At 48.9% G+C, this 17,537-nt stretch overlaps 7 protein-coding genes across 7 annotated transcripts; 3 read left to right on the top strand and 4 right to left on the bottom strand.

The window, feature by feature from the left end:
- Window positions 1-688: 688 nt before the first annotated feature.
- On the bottom strand, window positions 689-2,387 carry CDV56_108447 (SH3 domain protein; the record flags this gene model as incomplete). The annotated part of the gene is made up of 3 exons (XM_026762066.1): window positions 689-2,087; window positions 2,156-2,239; window positions 2,293-2,387. 3 exons carry the CDS (start codon window positions 2,385-2,387, stop codon window positions 689-691), a joined length of 1,578 nt encoding a protein of 525 aa, XP_026615771.1.
- Window positions 2,388-4,638: 2,251 nt separating this feature from the next.
- Window positions 4,639-5,201, top strand: CDV56_108375 (putative stress response RCI peptide; the record flags this gene model as incomplete). Its single annotated transcript, XM_026761994.1, has 2 exons — window positions 4,639-4,696; window positions 4,768-5,201. 2 exons carry the CDS (start codon window positions 4,639-4,641, stop codon window positions 5,199-5,201), a joined length of 492 nt encoding a protein of 163 aa, XP_026615770.1.
- A 544-nt stretch (window positions 5,202-5,745) lies between these two features.
- On the top strand, window positions 5,746-7,331 carry she9 (putative mitochondrion biogenesis protein (She9); the record flags this gene model as incomplete). Its single annotated transcript, XM_026761938.1, has 2 exons — window positions 5,746-6,307; window positions 6,376-7,331. 2 exons carry the CDS (start codon window positions 5,746-5,748, stop codon window positions 7,329-7,331), a joined length of 1,518 nt encoding a protein of 505 aa, XP_026615769.1.
- A 688-nt stretch (window positions 7,332-8,019) lies between these two features.
- On the bottom strand, window positions 8,020-9,042 carry rip1 (ubiquinol--cytochrome-c reductase catalytic subunit RIP1; the record flags this gene model as incomplete). The annotated part of the gene is made up of 4 exons (XM_026761894.1): window positions 8,020-8,201; window positions 8,276-8,426; window positions 8,506-8,594; window positions 8,745-9,042. 4 exons carry the CDS (start codon window positions 9,040-9,042, stop codon window positions 8,020-8,022), a joined length of 720 nt encoding a protein of 239 aa, XP_026615768.1.
- An 856-nt stretch (window positions 9,043-9,898) lies between these two features.
- Window positions 9,899-11,744, top strand: CDV56_108196 (uncharacterized protein; the record flags this gene model as incomplete). Its single annotated transcript, XM_026761815.1, has 3 exons — window positions 9,899-10,986; window positions 11,389-11,567; window positions 11,713-11,744. 3 exons carry the CDS (start codon window positions 9,899-9,901, stop codon window positions 11,742-11,744), a joined length of 1,299 nt encoding a protein of 432 aa, XP_026615767.1.
- A 1,449-nt stretch (window positions 11,745-13,193) lies between these two features.
- CDV56_108105 (uncharacterized protein) lies at window positions 13,194-15,002 on the bottom strand (the record flags this gene model as incomplete). The annotated part of the gene is made up of 1 exon (XM_026761724.1): window positions 13,194-15,002. The coding sequence occupies one exon, from the start codon at window positions 15,000-15,002 to the stop codon at window positions 13,194-13,196; it is 1,809 nt and encodes a 602-aa protein (XP_026615766.1).
- A 1,296-nt stretch (window positions 15,003-16,298) lies between these two features.
- Window positions 16,299-16,869, bottom strand: CDV56_108043 (uncharacterized protein; the record flags this gene model as incomplete). The annotated part of the gene is made up of 2 exons (XM_026761662.1): window positions 16,299-16,609; window positions 16,668-16,869. 2 exons carry the CDS (start codon window positions 16,867-16,869, stop codon window positions 16,299-16,301), a joined length of 513 nt encoding a protein of 170 aa, XP_026615765.1.
- Between the last annotated feature and the right edge of the window lie 668 nt (window positions 16,870-17,537).

Genomic DNA, 17,537 nt, shown 5'->3' with positions numbered 1-17,537 from the left:
TTAGCCCCGGCAGTATGATGAGTAAACTTTATGCATCTGGTAATTTTTGGCATTTGGAAGCCAGTTCGGTCGACAAGATGGAGGGTTTGTTGATGTTATGCTCGCAGTGCCACAAGGCCGCGAGAAGGGCTCTTATTTATGTGCATCTATCAATATGTATCGAGATCGCCAACATATGTCCTCAACCCACAGCTACCTGATCTTGCAACAGGGTTGAGAGGGGCCAGAAGGGAAGGTGAAGTATCATAGAATAGAAAGGCATGAAGGCCGACAATAAGAAATGGCTCACAGGCGTAATATGGGGTATATGAAATAGGAACCGTAAAAAGTCGTTTCACAAGCATCCGACGAACCGCTTCGCGACCATTTGTTCTCGTCATAAAATGATGGTCCAGTAGCTGAATCGCATGCTCGTGACAACGAAGGAATTGAAGGAGGATGCGGATGGAAGAAGTCATCACGTCTTTGGTATATCAGAATGAAAGGACGGATGGCGAAGAGCCATACTGGTTGGGATACCCCTACTCCCTCATTTTGGGGGGTCTTTATCGTCCCTACCCCGCCGATGAGTGCGATGCTGATGAAAGGAGGAACAAGAACGCCGTGTCATGAAAGCATAAGACCTCCAGGGACCGCACAGAACTGTAAGGTTATGCACAATTTTGGAGTCAAAATGTCGGGCTGGAGATCATGAGACATCTTCATCCTGCCCGCCATCGATAATCTTTCTCCAATGCTGTGGAATACAGACACAGACAAGCGGGAACGCCTTGATATCTCCTGTAGGTGACGGAGAAGCAGCCAATCTCTGTGATCCATTCGATACACCACTGTCACGCTGCTCGCGGTGCCTGGCGTCGTACTCTTCTGCGGTTTCCGGCACGCGAATGCCAGTCGCCCATCCATCGTCCCAAATGCCGATCACCTTCAACATTTCTCCGCGTTCCAAGGCAAACTCATCCCCTGCCCGCGGCTGATAGGCCCAGAGGACGGCTACCTGATCACCGGGGCGTATATCATCTTGTGAGTAATAATCTTGGAACGAAGACAATTGCTCCGATTGCCCACTTGCGACGCCTTCGGGCGAAGAGTATTGGCCATTAGTTCCTGAGTGAGGCGAGGAGTCACTATATGCGCCAGCCAGGGCGGAGCTGCTGGAAAGAGATCCATGGCGTCTCCCAGTGACCGGAGGAATCCTCTTTGACATTGCTCCCGGACTTGCCCCGTAACCCTCCGAGTCGGACGTATCACTGTACTTGGCACTTCCAAAGAGAGCGGCAGAGTTACGAGAGCGCGCGGGAGAAAAACTTGGCACCTCGCGCAGAGCAGACATCCTGGCCACCCGGCCGCCTGGCACGAAGGCAAGATCCTGCTGGTTTTTGTTCTGTTGCATAGACGGAGAACCCTTCCGTTGCGGATTGGGCTTGTTGAGAGCACTGTAATCCTGTGACTTGCGTCTCCGCCGTAGTAAAAGGAAGGCCATAACAATAAGAGCTGCTAGGAGCGCGGCTCCCGCAACAGATCCGATGACGATACCTGCGATTTGCCCTCCCGACAGACCGTCATGAGCACCGGCATCTGCTGTCGAGTTGGAGGTTGAGGTGAATATTGGTCGCAAAGTCGCAGTCGAGGTGGGAATCGTGACGTCTTCGCATCGGCTCGCGGCATTCGTGTTGACACAGCAAGAATCAGTCGAGTTGGGCGAACTGGCTCCACAATATCCACATAGTCCGATCAAATTCGACCTATAGCCGCACTCATCGGGTTCGTTATCCGCGCCGGAAATGCAAGTACCAGTAAGTGAGTCGGCAGGCAAGGCGCATATAGTGAAATCTGACCGGATTTTACTCATGTAATCACTGCCTGTTATCGGGCATAGATCAGCGTTGACAATGATTTCCTCCTCGCTTGTGGCCATCAAGGCGCAAGTGTCGGCGCAAAGCGGCCTCGACTGCTGGGCGGAAAGATAGCAGTCGTTCTTTGAGCTTTGAACGAGTCCGTTGCATATTGTACTGGTGGTATAGCGGGCATAGTAGTCGTTCGTGTTGGTGAGGTTGACTCCTTGGCAACCCAGATAGTCGACATACCTAAATATGATCATGAATGCTTTAGTCGAAGCTAATATGACTGATCCGGGACAGGGATATGCCCTCACTTTTGCTTGACATAGGAGCCGTTCACATAGTTGCTCAATTCTCGATCGAAATCGTCCAGATTCAAAACATACTGCATGAACGGACTACCAGAAGGTCAGCACGCATCGAGCAAGTGGACACATGGGGTCTGGCCTACAAATCTGTGTAGAGAGTCGAGTTGGTTGATATGGATGAGCCATTGAAAGCAGGGCACTGCGTGGACCCCGATAGAGAGATGCAGGTGCCTGCCATCTCACTCCCCGACCCAACAGGGTAACCTCAAAAGAATGAAAATAAAAGTCGAGGAGCGCGGATGTAGGCAATGGCGAATCTCAGATACGTTATCAAGCGAAGTGACCGAACGCCGTTCTCATGGTATTATCTCTCCTTCAAGATGATTATCACAACTCAATTGGCGGTAGATTGCGAAAGGTAAGCAGCTGACCAAAGGTCAACAGAGACGGGAGACGCAACGCGTCAGAGTTGGAGAAGTGGACTGAAAAGAGCGTTCCAAATGATGAACGGCCACGAACAGTGGTGAAAAAGTGAAGGCGAACGAATGACTAGGTTGGGTTCGAGGAAAATAAGGCCTGAGACCTCGAAGAAGAATGGTGTACCAATGATGGGAGAAAAAGAGTCAGAGGATGGAGACAATCGACCAGGAAGAAACCGCAGGGAGAGTAGTGGCCCTAAGGATGAATAGCGTCAAAAAAGAGAAAGCATGATCTCAGCGGATCACAGACGATTTGGGCCCTTCGAAACTAACGTCGAGAAAGAGAGGACGGGCTTATTTCAATTATGACAATAATAATGATATCTTGAGACAGGACTCCGTAGCACAGATCACAGAAAAGCTTTTCAGTTTCAAGGGCCAAAGTAAGGTCTCGAATCCTAAATCGATTCGATTATCGCAGTCTGCAGGGTGCAGTCTGCATCGGAGGAACCGCGCAGAAGAATAGTAGGTAGTGGTAAAAGGGGGTAACGGGCGCTTGGCCAGTAGATAGATAGTCAGGTACAATAGCCTAGTCCTGCACTTTGCCGGCCACTTTGAGACTGGAAAGTTTGCGATAATTAAAAGGACTCCACTAAAAAGAGGCTAGAACTAAAGTGACCTTGGTGATTTGCGGCAGAAGCTGTAGAATGATAGAATCACAATGAGAGAGATAATAACGGTCGAGATCCACTGTGTTAATCTTATACGGAAGCAGTAGGTAGTCGATGCAAAGATACTGAGAGACCTTTAGACAGTTCGGAGCGCAACAAGGTAGGCCTGAGTGCTACATAAATATACGAACAAACGCAGGCACAATGAAGCTTAGATGTTGTCAATTGACGTGGCAGCCCTTGCCAGTGTACAGTTGGGACTTGGGAGGCCATCTGCTATCTGACAGCTCACATCATCCATTAGATACTGTCATCATCATGGTTGTGTTTTAAGGTCATCGACCCCTGCGATATCTCGGTTTTAAAAGATGATATTTTGATGTTTCCTGTTTGGTTGTTCGATTTCAATTCATTGTGGAACACGGGAGAACCCACAGACCCAGTGCGTTCCTTGGGCGAGGGAAGGTCCCTTACTGATCAAGGCGAAGCAAATATAATCCTATGAGGAGAATACTTATGAAGTAGGGAGCACTGTGAGTGTGAGGGTGAGAGACATATCTCTTGACAATAGTTCCTATTTCTCCATTTTCTCACTCTGACCTGTCGTTTCGGAATTGCCAGCGATTCCTCCTCATGAACAATAGATAAACATTGAGGGCTGTCAATCTTGGCCAATCACTATCATAAGCTCGCTCGGGTATTCATCCAGGGCTTGGTTGTAAGCAACATCACAATGGCATTGATGCGAATCATTCATGATGTGAATTGATGCGATAGATCGGATCCAGATCAGGCACAGAATGATTAAACATGCCTTGAAAACCAATGGAACTCCGGCTACTTGATTGTGGATACTCTTGTGCTTTGTCGCATTTCTTGTCCGTAACGAGTTATTTGAGTTTATATACGTCGCAAGATGCAAAAAGGCCGGGTGAAGTTCAGCGGAATCGGGCTCTTTATATTGTCTTTTCGTACTTAGAAGATGGTCATGATGATATGACCACCATGCGATGTCGAAGGTCATCAGTGATAGAGGTGTCTTGAAGGACTCGACTGCCCTGGTATTAATATTAATATTAATTCTGGTGGCTGAGGCTCTGATCCAAATCAGAGACATACATGGAGCCTGAAAATCATGGCACAAACGTCCCGCAAAATCAGGTGACATGTCGACGTCATATGACAGGATGGAGAGCTGAGGCAGGCTTCCATTTGACTTATCATTGTGATAACCATCCGTCATCGTCACATTGATCCAAACTTCATATCTGTACATTCTTTCTGGCAGAGTTTATGTGCTCAGTGTAGACACTTTGGCAAAATCTCCCTCCATCTGAAACCATTGTATGGTCAGACAGTTCGTTTAGATAAAGAACCCCATACTTTCTTCGACGCAGCCATGTGCGGTTCAGACATCTTCCTTGGGATTCTCGCGATTTTCTTTCCACCAGTTGCAGGTGAGAATCCAAGTCCTTGTGACATGATTTTGTTCTTGTTCTCTATAGCACCAGCTAACATAGTCTGTCAGTGTGGATTAAAGTAGGCATCTGCACAGCCGACTCGATTATCAACCTTGCACTCTGCTGCCTAGGCTACATTCCCGGTCTTCTACACGCATGGTACATCATACTCAAGTACCCCGAGCCAGATTATGATGACCCGAACTACGAACCCATTCCTGGCCATGCCGACCGGAGACAGGACGCCGAAAGTGGCCATGTGACATACTACTATGTTTCTCATCAGCCCATCCAACATCCATCCCAGAGAGGTTATGGCACTGTGACACCGCAAAACCAGCCGGCGCCGAGTACTGCTTCTCAAAATCAGCAGCAACCTCCCAAGCCACATCATGAGGAAGGCCAGGGTGGTAGCAGTAGCCAAGCTCAGGGTGACTCCCGGCCACCGCCAACCTATGCCGAAGCTGTCAAGGGAGACCACAAGGTGCAGACGCACGATTGAATGGTTGTAAAGATTTACGACAGCCGCTTATTGCCAAACCGTTGCCAGTTCGTGCCGAGGTCTCCGTCTACGAGGACCTCTCAGGTGTTTGAGTAAGATGGATATGTTTTTAATGTCATGGTTCACGAGAATTTAACGAATAAGGGATTGTTATGTTATGGATTGATACCACCACAACGTTGAAACGACAGAACAGGAGGAAGGAAAACACAGAGAAATATTACATCGTCGTCTATTTTACACAGTCTACTTACTCGCGCAGTTTATTTGGGAGAGGACGAGGATCTCTGCACTCAAGAACATGTATTCTTGATAAGAACTGTGCCATTTCATCATAATATTATAACGTTCCCAAAGGTATATCAACTGCCATATCATTTGTGGTACAATTTAGTAGCGATAGATCGGAGAGGAGAGGCTGCCTTTCCCGCGTGTTCTCCGTTCCGCCTTTTGTTCCGATCCAAGGTCAGCCTCAAGACATTGAGTTTCCACCACAACAATCCAACAAGAACTTGCTTGGATTCAAGGTTACCCCTAATTGGCCATGCAGTCCATGCCACTGCTTCTGAGGCAGTCGCTTAGGTCAAGTGCCAATTTTGCGAGGACATCTCTCCCTATACGACCACATTTTTTACCCGCCGCTGGGCGGAACATTCAACCTGCCAGAGACGTACAGCGGAGCTTCTCGGTCTGCATACGATGCCAATTCCGGTCGCGATCTCCATTATATTCATCCCGGGAGAAAGATACAGCAAAAGACGAAGCAGCTTCTCAGCAGTCAAAGGATGCAGAGTCAACGCCGACGTCCCGCGATGAAACGCTAAAGGTAGAGCCAGATGCAGAGACCCAACGGCCTTCTCTGGCCCCGGGAGAGCATGATGTCTTACCAGGGCTCGATCAAGATGCAAAGAACGAAGCGAAACCTGAACCAGCAGAGAAGAAGGGACTACCATCGTACCTGGAAGAACGCCGGTCACAGCTGTCCAAACAATTTACGGGGATGATGGACAACCTCCAATCCAACATTTTCGTGGCGGGCCAGCGATTGAACGATTTGACAGGCTACTCTGCCATTGAGGCACTCAAGAAAGACATACAACTGCAAGGTGTGTTTCGAAAATGATTGGAACATTCAATTCCTCCTCACTGATCATTAAATTCTCCGGACGAACAGAGGAACGACTCCGAGCAGCCCGTCTACGGGTCCGAGAAGCCAAAGATGCCTACGCAGCCGCGATAAATCGACGCTCTGCCTCGCAGCGCGAAGTCAACGAGCTCCTCCAGCGAAAACACGCCTGGTCTGCCGCAGATCTCGAGAGATTCACCCACCTTTACCGCAACGATCACACCAACGAAGTGGCTGAGATGGAGACACAGGACGCCTTGTCCGCCGCGGAACGAGAGTCCGAAGAGGCAGCGGCGCAATTGAGCAAGAGCATCCTCTCCCGCTATCACGAGGAACAAGTCTGGTCGGATAAGATTCGTCGAATGAGTACGTGGGGTACTTGGGGCCTGATGGGTGTTAACGTTCTCCTCTTCCTTATTTTCCAAATTGCTGTCGAGCCATGGCGCCGCAAACGACTCGTGAAGGGCTTCGAAGAGAAGGTCATCGAGGCCATCGAGAAGGAGAAAGCCATTGGCCACATGGAGATATTGAACCCTCAAACTGCTCTTGCACCGACTTCGCCCTCCCCCAACCAGGAAGCGGCGGAGACAGCACCTACTTCAACCGCCTTTGAAGACACTCTAACCACCTCTGAATACACCCCAGCCGTCTCTGGCGAGACCCCAGCCGCCACGGACGAAGCCATCACATCCGAACCCGTTGTCTGGGACTCCGATCCTACACCCACCGTCGTCACAAATATCCCCCCCGAAACCGCAACAGAAACAACAGAGGATAGCGCTCCCAAGAACACAATGATCAATGTCCTCGAGTCCTGCAAATCTCACCTCTCCCGCATTCCTCCTCCTCCTGCCTCCCTCGACTCATGGCGACAGACTCTCAATGACCTATTCAGTGACCGCAGTATCGCCATTACCCAGCGGGATCTGACCACTGTGGCTCTTCAGAGCGCTGCTGCCGGTGCAGCTATCATGGGTCTAGTGATTGCTTTGATTCGACCATGATGGTTGGTCTTTCACATATACATAATCAAATCCCTCGTAACTAGTCTACTTGGGACATCGAATTGTATCTTGAGCATTGTACAGAAATGAAATAGAGGATAGATGGACTGAGTAGGGAAATTAACTTGTATATTATTGTGCAGCTGGCGCAGCCAGTTTGAGTTGCCAAGTCAGCTCAGCGAAGTAATTCGAGGATAGCAGGAGAGATTACCAGATCGCATGATAACATTTAAAAAAAAGAAAAAGAAAAAAGGACAAAGGAGATTGAAATGAATATAGTAAACTGAACTATGACATACATATACTCGAACCAACGCTCAACAGATCTACATCTAAAGTCCACCACCTCTCGCCCAGATCAACCTCGACTTCCAACTGCTTCATCAGCTGCCACGAGAAAGAGGAAGGGACAACTCGCTTCTGACCCGCATGCGCGGAGGCAAGGTCTCATAACGAGGAAAGTCTATACCGAAACACAAGAATTTCACAGACAAGTGAGTGATACAGGGGCCTGAGCAGGGCTTGTTGGAAGATGATACAAGAGCTCATTTTTGGGTCCATATTAAAACACGGTCTCTTCAACTTGACAAACGCAACAAAGCTTCCCGTCTAAAGCACAAACGTTTCCCTTCTCTTTGTCTCTCTTTGATTCAGAAAATTTGCCGACTTACAAAGGAGAGATGTTCATTTAACCGATGACAAGGGTGCCCTCGTCGGGGAAACTGTACTGGGGAACCTCGAGGTTCAAAGGGGCAGGACCCTTTCTGATACGGCCGGAGATATCGTAGTGAGAACCGTGGCAGGGGCAGAACCAGCCGCCATAGTCACCGGATTCACCGATGGGGACACAACCAAGATGAGTGCAGACACCTTCAACGAGAGAAAGAACCCGCTATTAGTAACCGTCCGAGAGATAAGGAAAATCAGATAGCGTCAAAACATACCAAGCATGACCAGCCACTCGGGCTTCTGGACACGGTCCTCATCGGGCTGAGGATCACGGAGAGTCTTCCAGTCATACTGCTGAGCCTCCTGGATTTCGTCCTGGGTACGGTGACGGATGAAAACGGGCTTTCCACGCCACTTAATGATGACCTGTATAATTTATAGGTTAGTATAAGCACTCGGAATGGCGAAGTGTGCGTAAAGCTTCATGGATGAACGGGACACGTACGTTCTTGCCCTCGGGGATCGAAGCGAGACCAATCTCAACCTTGGCCTGAGCCAGGACGTCCGCAGAGGCGGACATGTTGACGAGGAAGTCTGATGGTAAAAATTGCATATCAGCAACCTGCTCCATGTGATACCAAACGAACCCAACTGCCGAATCTCTCCCAATGATGTATTCCAAAGCGACATTTGATCATCTCGTTCGTTTCCATATCTTCTCGTAAATTCGTTGATATCACCTACCCTGAACAGTAGCCTTGGCACCAACAGCAGATCCAAGACCGAGGGCTCCGGCCATAAAGTAGGAGAAAACCTGGTTCGAGCGGGGAGGCTTGCTGGAGGAGTATTTGCTGAAATTGGGGATCTTCAGGGTCGACTGGTACTCGTGGGAGCTGCCGAAAGGGCTTTCGAAGGAGGAGGACTTGGAGGCCTCACCCAGTCCTCTCCGTTGTTGGCAGGAGGTGACGGCAGCGCGGGTGGTGGGCAGCTGCTGGCGGGCGCAAGCGCGCAACAGAGTGCTCGAGGCCGAGGAGAGAGACATGATGAGACTAGCAATTGCAACGAATTGCGGGGAGGTGGGTGGAGGGGAGGAGAGTTGAGGGGGGAAGAGAACAATTGAATAATAGGACGGGAGGAATTCGATGAGGTCGGAGGCCCGGCATAAGTACCGGAAAAGTCGAACCTAATCACGGGGCGCCTCATTGGTCACCTGCTTGTATTATTACCTATACCACACATAATCATCTACCACCACTGTAGAACTACCACCACCATACTAATTTTCTACCCTCTCCAACCACGAAGCCCTTTGAATAGCATCAAATTTGAATCGCATACCTACATGCCCTAACCACCCCTTAATATCTATAGATTCACACTCGTCATATGCGTATTCCACAGTGGTGGTAATCTATGACAGAATATGACCTACACACGTTGAGGTTGAACGGGTGTCGAAGTTGGGCCAAGTTTGGCCGAACCACGGCGACCTTTCTCCGACACACGCCGAACTGTGTCCCTACAGAAGAGCAACAAGATCTAGTATCTTATAAAAAGTATCTTAAATATAAGAGATGAATGGAATTCAGGATGACACTAGAGCAACTAGGTAACATAAAAGAACTCATCCATGAGTTTAAAACCAAAAAGCTGTAATACCAGGGCTAATTTCTTTATTGTTTAATATATTTAGCCTGCTTACCTATTTTCCTTTATGGCTCCTGGTGTTCATTCAGCTCTTTATATTCCTATTTCTTTATTTATTCACTGGGTTTGCATATGCCTATCTCCCTGTTGTGGTGAATTAACATAAGGCTAACTAGCTATGTCTGTTCGCATCTTCTCACCTTAATCTTTTTTCTGTTCTCAGCACCTTTCTCCTCTCATCTGGTATATCTATGCCTCACTTTACATTAACATTTGCAAACAACATAATCAGATCAATATCTTTATCATCGCCTGATTCCCCTGTGAGTGTTTACTCACCCCAATTTCAATTATCTCGCGATTCAACCGGGCTTTCGAGGTCACTTTTCACGAGTGACAGTGAAACCGCCAGCACTGTGTCTAGCAACGAGCAAATCCCCCTCCCCGTGCCAATTGAAACACGAACAGCAGAGCTGCCTGATATAGTAGAACTGTCAGGGCCTGCTGAACAGTCTGCACCGCAGCCCGGACAATCAGCTATTGCGCAGCCACTTGAACTTCCTCCTCCTGGTGTCTTACCAACAGACTTACCAGCGGACCAAAACCCGCGGACACATCTGAGTACGCCCCAGCCTGCTGATAACACTCCCCAGACTATCACCAGTGGTACACTTGGAAACCCATCCAAGACAGGCTACCTACAACACGAATTACCAGCTTACCAGACATCCATGGCTCGTACACCCACGAAGAACAAAATGGTTAAGGGTAACAATGCTGGCAATGCCACTGATGACTCGGCTGCGAAGAAGCAACGCATTCAAGACGCCCAAGCACTTGCGCAACAGGTTAAGTACAACCCTTTCACTATGCTTCCAAACAAGTGGAAGGAAAACGTGGATCTCACAACCATCACAATTAGGAAAGCACCACCTGCTATTCCAAAATTTGACGAGCCAGCTATACCCATGCAAATAGTCGGTTTTATTACGGACCACCCGCACTCATACTCAGAACCAAGGGACTGTTTTGTACGCCTTGCACACTCTCCAGCATACATCAAATTCAAAGCCATCAGCCCCTGGTATGAGATATGTGACTCTTCCGGTCAGACCATGCCAATAACTGAATGCCACCTGCTGCCCAACTGGCGAGAAGATTTGGATCGACTGAAAGCGGCTAAAGAACAATTCATCCAAATGCTGCATTTACTCGGCAAGGCCAATGACGAGTACAACAGCAAGATGGTGAGCTACAGAGCTGAGTATATCAATGACATCCATGCCAGTATAGTAGTCATACCAATGCAAGAGAACGAGAGCATGGGGAATTATCCAATGTATGCTGGACAACTGTACATGTGGATTCATACTAAGTTCAGGAGATACCAATGTAATCATCTTCTTAGTCATTTGACATTCTGCTCTCTGTGGTTATACCATTCTGCTATGACTCTGTACGCATTTCCTTAAATGGAAGAAATGTCACGGGGTGTCCTGCGATGTCACAGGGGTCGGGTGTCGTGGTTGAGCCTACCTGGTATCGATACCACCAGCCTCAATTCATCGTATAACGATGGCTAAACGGATAATTGAAGACAGTGGGAGCTCTTCCTCCGGAAAGAGAAGGTAAGTCCATCCAAATCTAGATTGAGAAGGCCTTATTAGCAGGTCCACCTCAATGTGGCTTTCCGAAGGTCAGCTAGTGGTTAAGCCATAATAGCTAACTGAATGGCTTCTAGACTGCAAGCCATCGCCTCCTTAGAAGAGGAACCATCATTAGAGGACTATGAATCGGCCTTGGAAATCGATGATCCAGAGGATGATCTTTTCGTTATCGAGCCAGAGGATGATCTTTTCGTTATTGAGCCAGAGGATGATCCAGACCCGTCCAATACAACAATAGAGCATAGCATTGATGGTAATGCTGAAAAATCAGCTTTTCGGTCTCGCTTAGAAGGCATACTATACGGCATGATCAAGAATGTCAAAGAAACGCCTTTTGAGACTAGACATCAGTCGGCTTTTCCCCCAGGATTCTGGTTCTACATAATCAATTGCGATAGGTCACACGGTTGGGAAAGAATACTCGAGGTAATGGAGAAAGGCACTCTTGTAGAGGCCAGGAATGTACTGGGAAAGCCTAGTATAAGCTGTGATGACTTTCTTTCACTCCCGCTTGTTGGGGAAAACCATAGCCACCAGGGGATTTACCTTAACCATGTCGTTGATGTTGATGGTGAGGACGCCATATATGTTGGCTCAAGCTTAAAGAGTGTGAAAGGTCGGGTCCAGGACCATGAGCAACAAGTGTGGTCCAGCCAGACTTCGAAGATACCATTCCACTATTTGTGGATCAGGGCAAAACCTGGCCGGACTACATCATTCAAGGTGCTTACTCAGTTTGAGGATACCACCCCAGCATGGATTATCCTGCTTCTTGAGAGCATTTTTATAATAATGCTTAAAAGCTATACGCAGAACCCGGAGGGTCCAAGCAAGTTTGATCATGGGTCATCCAAGCAATTGTACGACACGCTTTCAAGCAGTTTTGGTTGTTCCAGTTACATTGCCCTTCAAGGCCTTAACCGGGCCCTCCCGATTCGCCAAGGCATTACAAGCACTGCTCCAAAGATTTGTGCGAAGTGCGGAGTCACGGAGGGTCAACAGTACTGGAGATGGGAACCCGGAACTATATTTGGTTCCGTAAGATGCTGTACGAAGTGCTTTAGGGCTGCCCGGGCTTTCAAATGCGGGCGATGTTCCAAAACATTTGCTACACTGCAGACTCTCCAGCGCCATGAGCAGCAGGCATTATCATGTGGATCACAGAATGCCCGGACTTTCAAATGCGGGCGATGTTCCAAAACATTTGCTACACTGCAGAATCTCCAGCGCCATGAGCAGCAGACATTATCATGTGGGACAGCAGTATCATATGGACCACGCCGTAAAAAGACATGCCAGAATTGCGAGAAATCCCACGTACAATGTGGACTGGAAAAGCCTGCCTGTCAGCGATGCATATCAAAAGGGCTTAATTGCCAATATCCACTGGGGCACATTGCTATGCCTGAGAGGAAGGCCACTGGCACAGCTAACAATGCAACAAAAGATGATACACCATTTCCTGATATACAGGAAGCGCGCAAGGCTCCCGTGGACGAACGAGAGCTATCAGAGAGCCTTCCCAGCAACGAAAAGCGTCATAATCAACGGGTTGTACCTCAATTCACGGTTCCCGGGCCTCTATTGCAAGACCATGAACATCGGCCGTATGCTCCAAGACCGCTTGCTCTGAGACCGCTACAATCTGCAGTCACTGCTGGAAATTCAGAACCTGTGTCTTTAGTGACTGAATCTGGTCCGGCTGCGGCATACCAGTCTCCTTACCCACCAGTTCAAGATGTGACCAGCAGTCCCCAGACTGAGCTCATTAATCCCAATCCCCAAACTCAGTTTATCGACCTCATGCGAAGAGTCTGTCCGCGATTAACCGAAACGGCTTCCGTACTGACCCTGACGTGGGCTGATACAACCGGATCAGTCACCAGCCCTGCTGTTGTTGTGGACACATCACAGCTATATGGTCAAGCAAGGAATGCATGCCTTTCGGCCATGCGGATGACTGCAGTTTGACTTGGTTAGGTGGGGTGATATCAAATTTGGCGTACACGTCGTCGGTGCTCTTGATCTTCACTGAACGCCATGCAACATGGCGCTCTACGCACCATTCAATGTAGTTCTCAAGGTTAACATGTTGGAACTCATCTTCGTCTTCGGAGTCGTCATCGAATTCAATTTGCGCCGGTAGTGTGGAAGGCTTTGGCTTTGGGGGTTGCGGTGGTTCGAGCTTGTCCCTTATCTTTTGCATTACCGCCAAGATTTTCTTCATCTTGTCATCGACTTGGTCCCTAGCCGGTCCAGAGCGGAATTTTTGGGCGTACGTAATGGCATTGGGATGGTGTGGGTGTACCGTGCCGATATTCCACGGTGAGGACTTCTGGGGGTGGTCGACGATGTTTTCTTTGTCGACCCATTTCCTTAGCTGCTTGATGTCGTCGGACGTTAGGGCGGCTTGGAAGACAGGTTTGCCAGCTTCAAAATTCATTTTGACAATCTTGTACTCCCAGTTCCGCCGCGCTATGCGCCATTTGCACATATCGGCCTTGTACTGCTCCATGGTTTCTTCCCACAGGCGGTATAGTTGGTCATACATGCTCAGGGCGCAAAGCAGTCGCTGCCTTTCTGTGGCATATTCAGGGTCCAAGCGGACATGCTTCAGTGTGAGGGTTCCTCCACGCACATCAGCGATCTCATAGATTTTCGTCATTGAGGTACGCAGGCTAGCGGGTTCAAAGCCATAGGCGATGGGTACGCCATCGTCGTCGATGAGTCCGAAATTTGTCGTCATGCCGACCTTGGTTGTTGGTATGGTAGGTTCCTTTAGCTTCGGCATCGGCTCGGGTGTGTCCCCGACGTAGTTCGTTTTGTCGAAGTCAACAACGATGCGAAACTTAGGGGGCAAGAAGCGAATGAATGAGTACAGAGGGGTAGCTTCACTGTCGTTGGTTTTGCTTCCTGATGGTTCGGCAGTGTCTGAAAGATTTGTGGTTGGCTCTTGCAACGCAGTTACGGGTGCTGGTGGTTCTATTGCAACGCTTGCTGCGGGTAGCTGGGGTGTTGGTGGTTCCATTCCGACGCCTGCTGCGGCTGGCTGGATTACAGGTTCAGTGGAAGGTGCGGGTTCTCCGTACTTCGCTGGTTGGTATGTGCTGGTCGGTTGCAATGATCTCAGGGTATAGTACGGGTTTGCGCCAGGGATCAGTGGTGTTCGGAAAGCCTCAGGTGCTGGAGTTCCGCTGAAAATTTCATTGCTCTGCGTCGAGCTCTGGGCTGCCGGGGTTGGGTTCGGTGCTGATCCGAACAAATTTGTAGCGTATGATGATGCTGTCGGTGGGTTTGCGGCATACGTTGGGAAATATTTGTATTGCATAGCTGTGAAGGCTGGTGGCGCGAGCTTAGCGCTCACCGATGCCGGAGGCGTGTTCCCAGCGCGCGGTGATGCCGTCAACGGGTTTGATGGTGCGCGCTGCATGGTAGAGCGTGGTGGAGTGGGTGGAGTAGGTTTAGGTGCAGCCTGGTTGAGCTCATCATCGCTGTCTGTTGTCTGCGCGGCTTGTAGAATCCAAGCCACTTTCTCCTCAGCTTGAGCTACCTCCTGTCTCATTTGCCGTGCTGCCTGCTTGATTGCAGGGTGTAGTCGCTTCTTAGTTAGTGTAGGGTTGCTTGAACTCAGCGGGGAAGGCCGCTTTGCTTTTCCTTTGCCTTTGGCAGAGGTTCTGGTTTCAACCATATTGTAGTCGTCGTGGTGATACACTGGTGAACACAGGAGAGGATGTACCGCCATGTCATCTTCAAGGCAGGCTTTGACCAGCGGATTGTCGAAGAATTTGTTTTGTAACGCGTTGAGGTTGCCAGCGTGGTGAGTGTGTTGATGTTTGTATGTCGTGCTCTGATGTAAGGCTTTCTGATCGTAGTTCCTCCTCCTCAGGTGATGTAGCACGTACTAGAGATGGAGAGATTGGATGCGTTGGGGTGTAAGGTAGTTCATCCATAGCTGAGGAAAATAAGAAGATGGGTTGGGGGCCGAGAGTATTTGTGTTGGGGGGGAAGTGGTGCCGTGAATAGTTCCTTGTTCTGCATGGTGAATAGGTCTTTGTCTCGCGATGCAAAATATGCAAACTTGATGGTAAATATAGTGTAGTGTACAGAGAATGAGCAATGGGTATTGAATGCAGTACTAATAACATATACATGGGACAAGTCGGAGTGCAACTTTTGCTAAAGCTGGGGGGCGGTGCCCTCTCGGTGGTGATCTTTGAATTCTTTGAGGAGGTCTTGCGCGTGGATGAGATCTTTCTCATCTAGCCATGTATTCTCGTGGTCGTCATACCCTAGCCATTTGGCTACGTATTGGGTCTTTGTACGTCCTGATTTTGTTTTGTGGTATCGCTTTGCGATGATTTTCTCAACTTCATATTCGTCCTGGCCTTCCACTTGTACTGGGCCTGGTTTGTCCAGTGTGGGACGTTTGAATGGATCGTCGTCTGGCAGGTGCCGTTCGAGGTGTGCGACTGATATGACAGGGTGGATGCGCCATGACTCTGGCAGATCAAGCTTGTAGGCTAATGATCCTATGCGTTGTAGGACAGTGAATGGTCCTGCGTATTGGTCACTGTATTTAGGAGATATAGCCTTTGGTATGGCATAACCCTTGTGGAGGCAAAGTAGGACCTTATCACCAGGTTGGAACACCATAGGTGTGTGGGATTTATCGTATTGTCTCTTCATTGCTAGGCCTGCCAATTTGAGTGCTTCTGCAGCTTCAATGCGTGCTTCAAAGCTCTGGACCCTGCCTGCGCCGCATAGGCCCAAAGCGTTCGGTGCGAGTAGTGTGATTCCATACATAAGCTGATGTGCCAAAAACCCAGTGGAGGCGTTACAATAGCTGTTGAGTGTGGCTTGGAGTTGTGGTAGCACTTTAGGCCATAGTTTGTAGTCGTTCAAAGCACCGATAGCCATTCTGAGGTAGAGTTCAATGATTTGGTTAGAGTAGCTCAAATTATATAATGCCTTGCGCCTGGTTCGATCACTGGTCTACCATTTCCACGTCACGGTCGTTCTCCCCCGGTTGCGCCTCAACCGTTCGGTCAACCATCAGCGTACTGAGAGAGGGAGCCCGAGGGCTTATAGAAGGCTTATCAGCTTTCTGGTGACCACCCTCGCCATTTGTTTTGATCATCGATGGTATTGTGCCGTTCAATGTGCGCTGTCCCTTCTCGAACGCGGCGTCTTTGCTGGCTTCTTTCGCTTTCTTCTCCTTGAACTGTTTATAGGTAGTTGTTTTGGGTATCACGTCGGCAAGAAACTCCAGATTATCGATTCGTGAAACAGCGGTAGCTGTGTCATATTCATCAGCGATCTGCTCGTTTCTTCAATGCTATGATACGCGACGGACCTAGATCCTTGTATTGAATAACCTTACGCGGTTTTCGTTCAGATTTCACGACGTTATGCCCTTGTTGCGCGAGGTATTGGATGAACAGTTCCTGAAAGAAATAGGAGGACGGAATTAGCGGAACTTGCTCGACACAAGGCTCAGAATCCCGAAGGCCAAAAGGGGAGGCAAACTGTAGCTTTTGCGACAACGAACGTAGCATTGCCTGAGCATTGTACGATATCCTCATCCAGATGAATTATTTTCTTTATTCGAGTGACTGTGATATGTAAGCCCACTGAGTGGATTCATCAAAGCTCCTGTTTCAGACGCACTAGGTAGAGCACTCTGGCCGGTTGTCTCATCTCTGGGTGTTGGTGCTGGTGCGGGCTTGTCTTTCGGAGACATAGCGGACTCGATTTGGGGGCCGCTTGGGACCTGGTCGTATATTGACGATGTTTCAAAGCAGAACTGGTATCAAAGATAATTGTTCAAATTTGAAAAGACCGTTGAACGCTCTCGTCTGAATCGGAGATGAATATCGCGCGGTTCGGAAGGTCGAGAAATTACTGCTACGCCGCGTGCGGGTAGAAATCAAAAGCGCGTGGCGTATGTAGATGCTCTCCGCAAGTGATGTTGAATATGCTTGAATATGCTCGATTACAATAACGGGGTCGAATCAAGCAGGGCGGCCCCTGTATGTTACTGCTGATCAGACAAGTCGCTGAAGATGGAAAGAAAAATCATTATCTTACAAGTCTTTGGGCTACGCCTCGACTGACAATTTAAACCCATCGTTATCGTTCGTTATCTCCAATCTCAAAGCGGAAAGTTTCCTCACGTGGGCGGGCTGCATATCTGCCATTGAACATTGTCATTGCAATCTAACTG

The sequence above is a fragment of the Aspergillus thermomutatus genome (assembly GCF_002237265.1).
Source record: "Aspergillus thermomutatus strain HMR AF 39 chromosome Unknown NODE_58, whole genome shotgun sequence".
NCBI classification, from domain to species: domain Eukaryota; kingdom Fungi; phylum Ascomycota; class Eurotiomycetes; order Eurotiales; family Aspergillaceae; genus Aspergillus; species Aspergillus thermomutatus.
The sequence above is the reverse complement of the archived record's forward strand: the minus strand, read 5'-3'. Positions and strand labels throughout refer to the sequence as shown.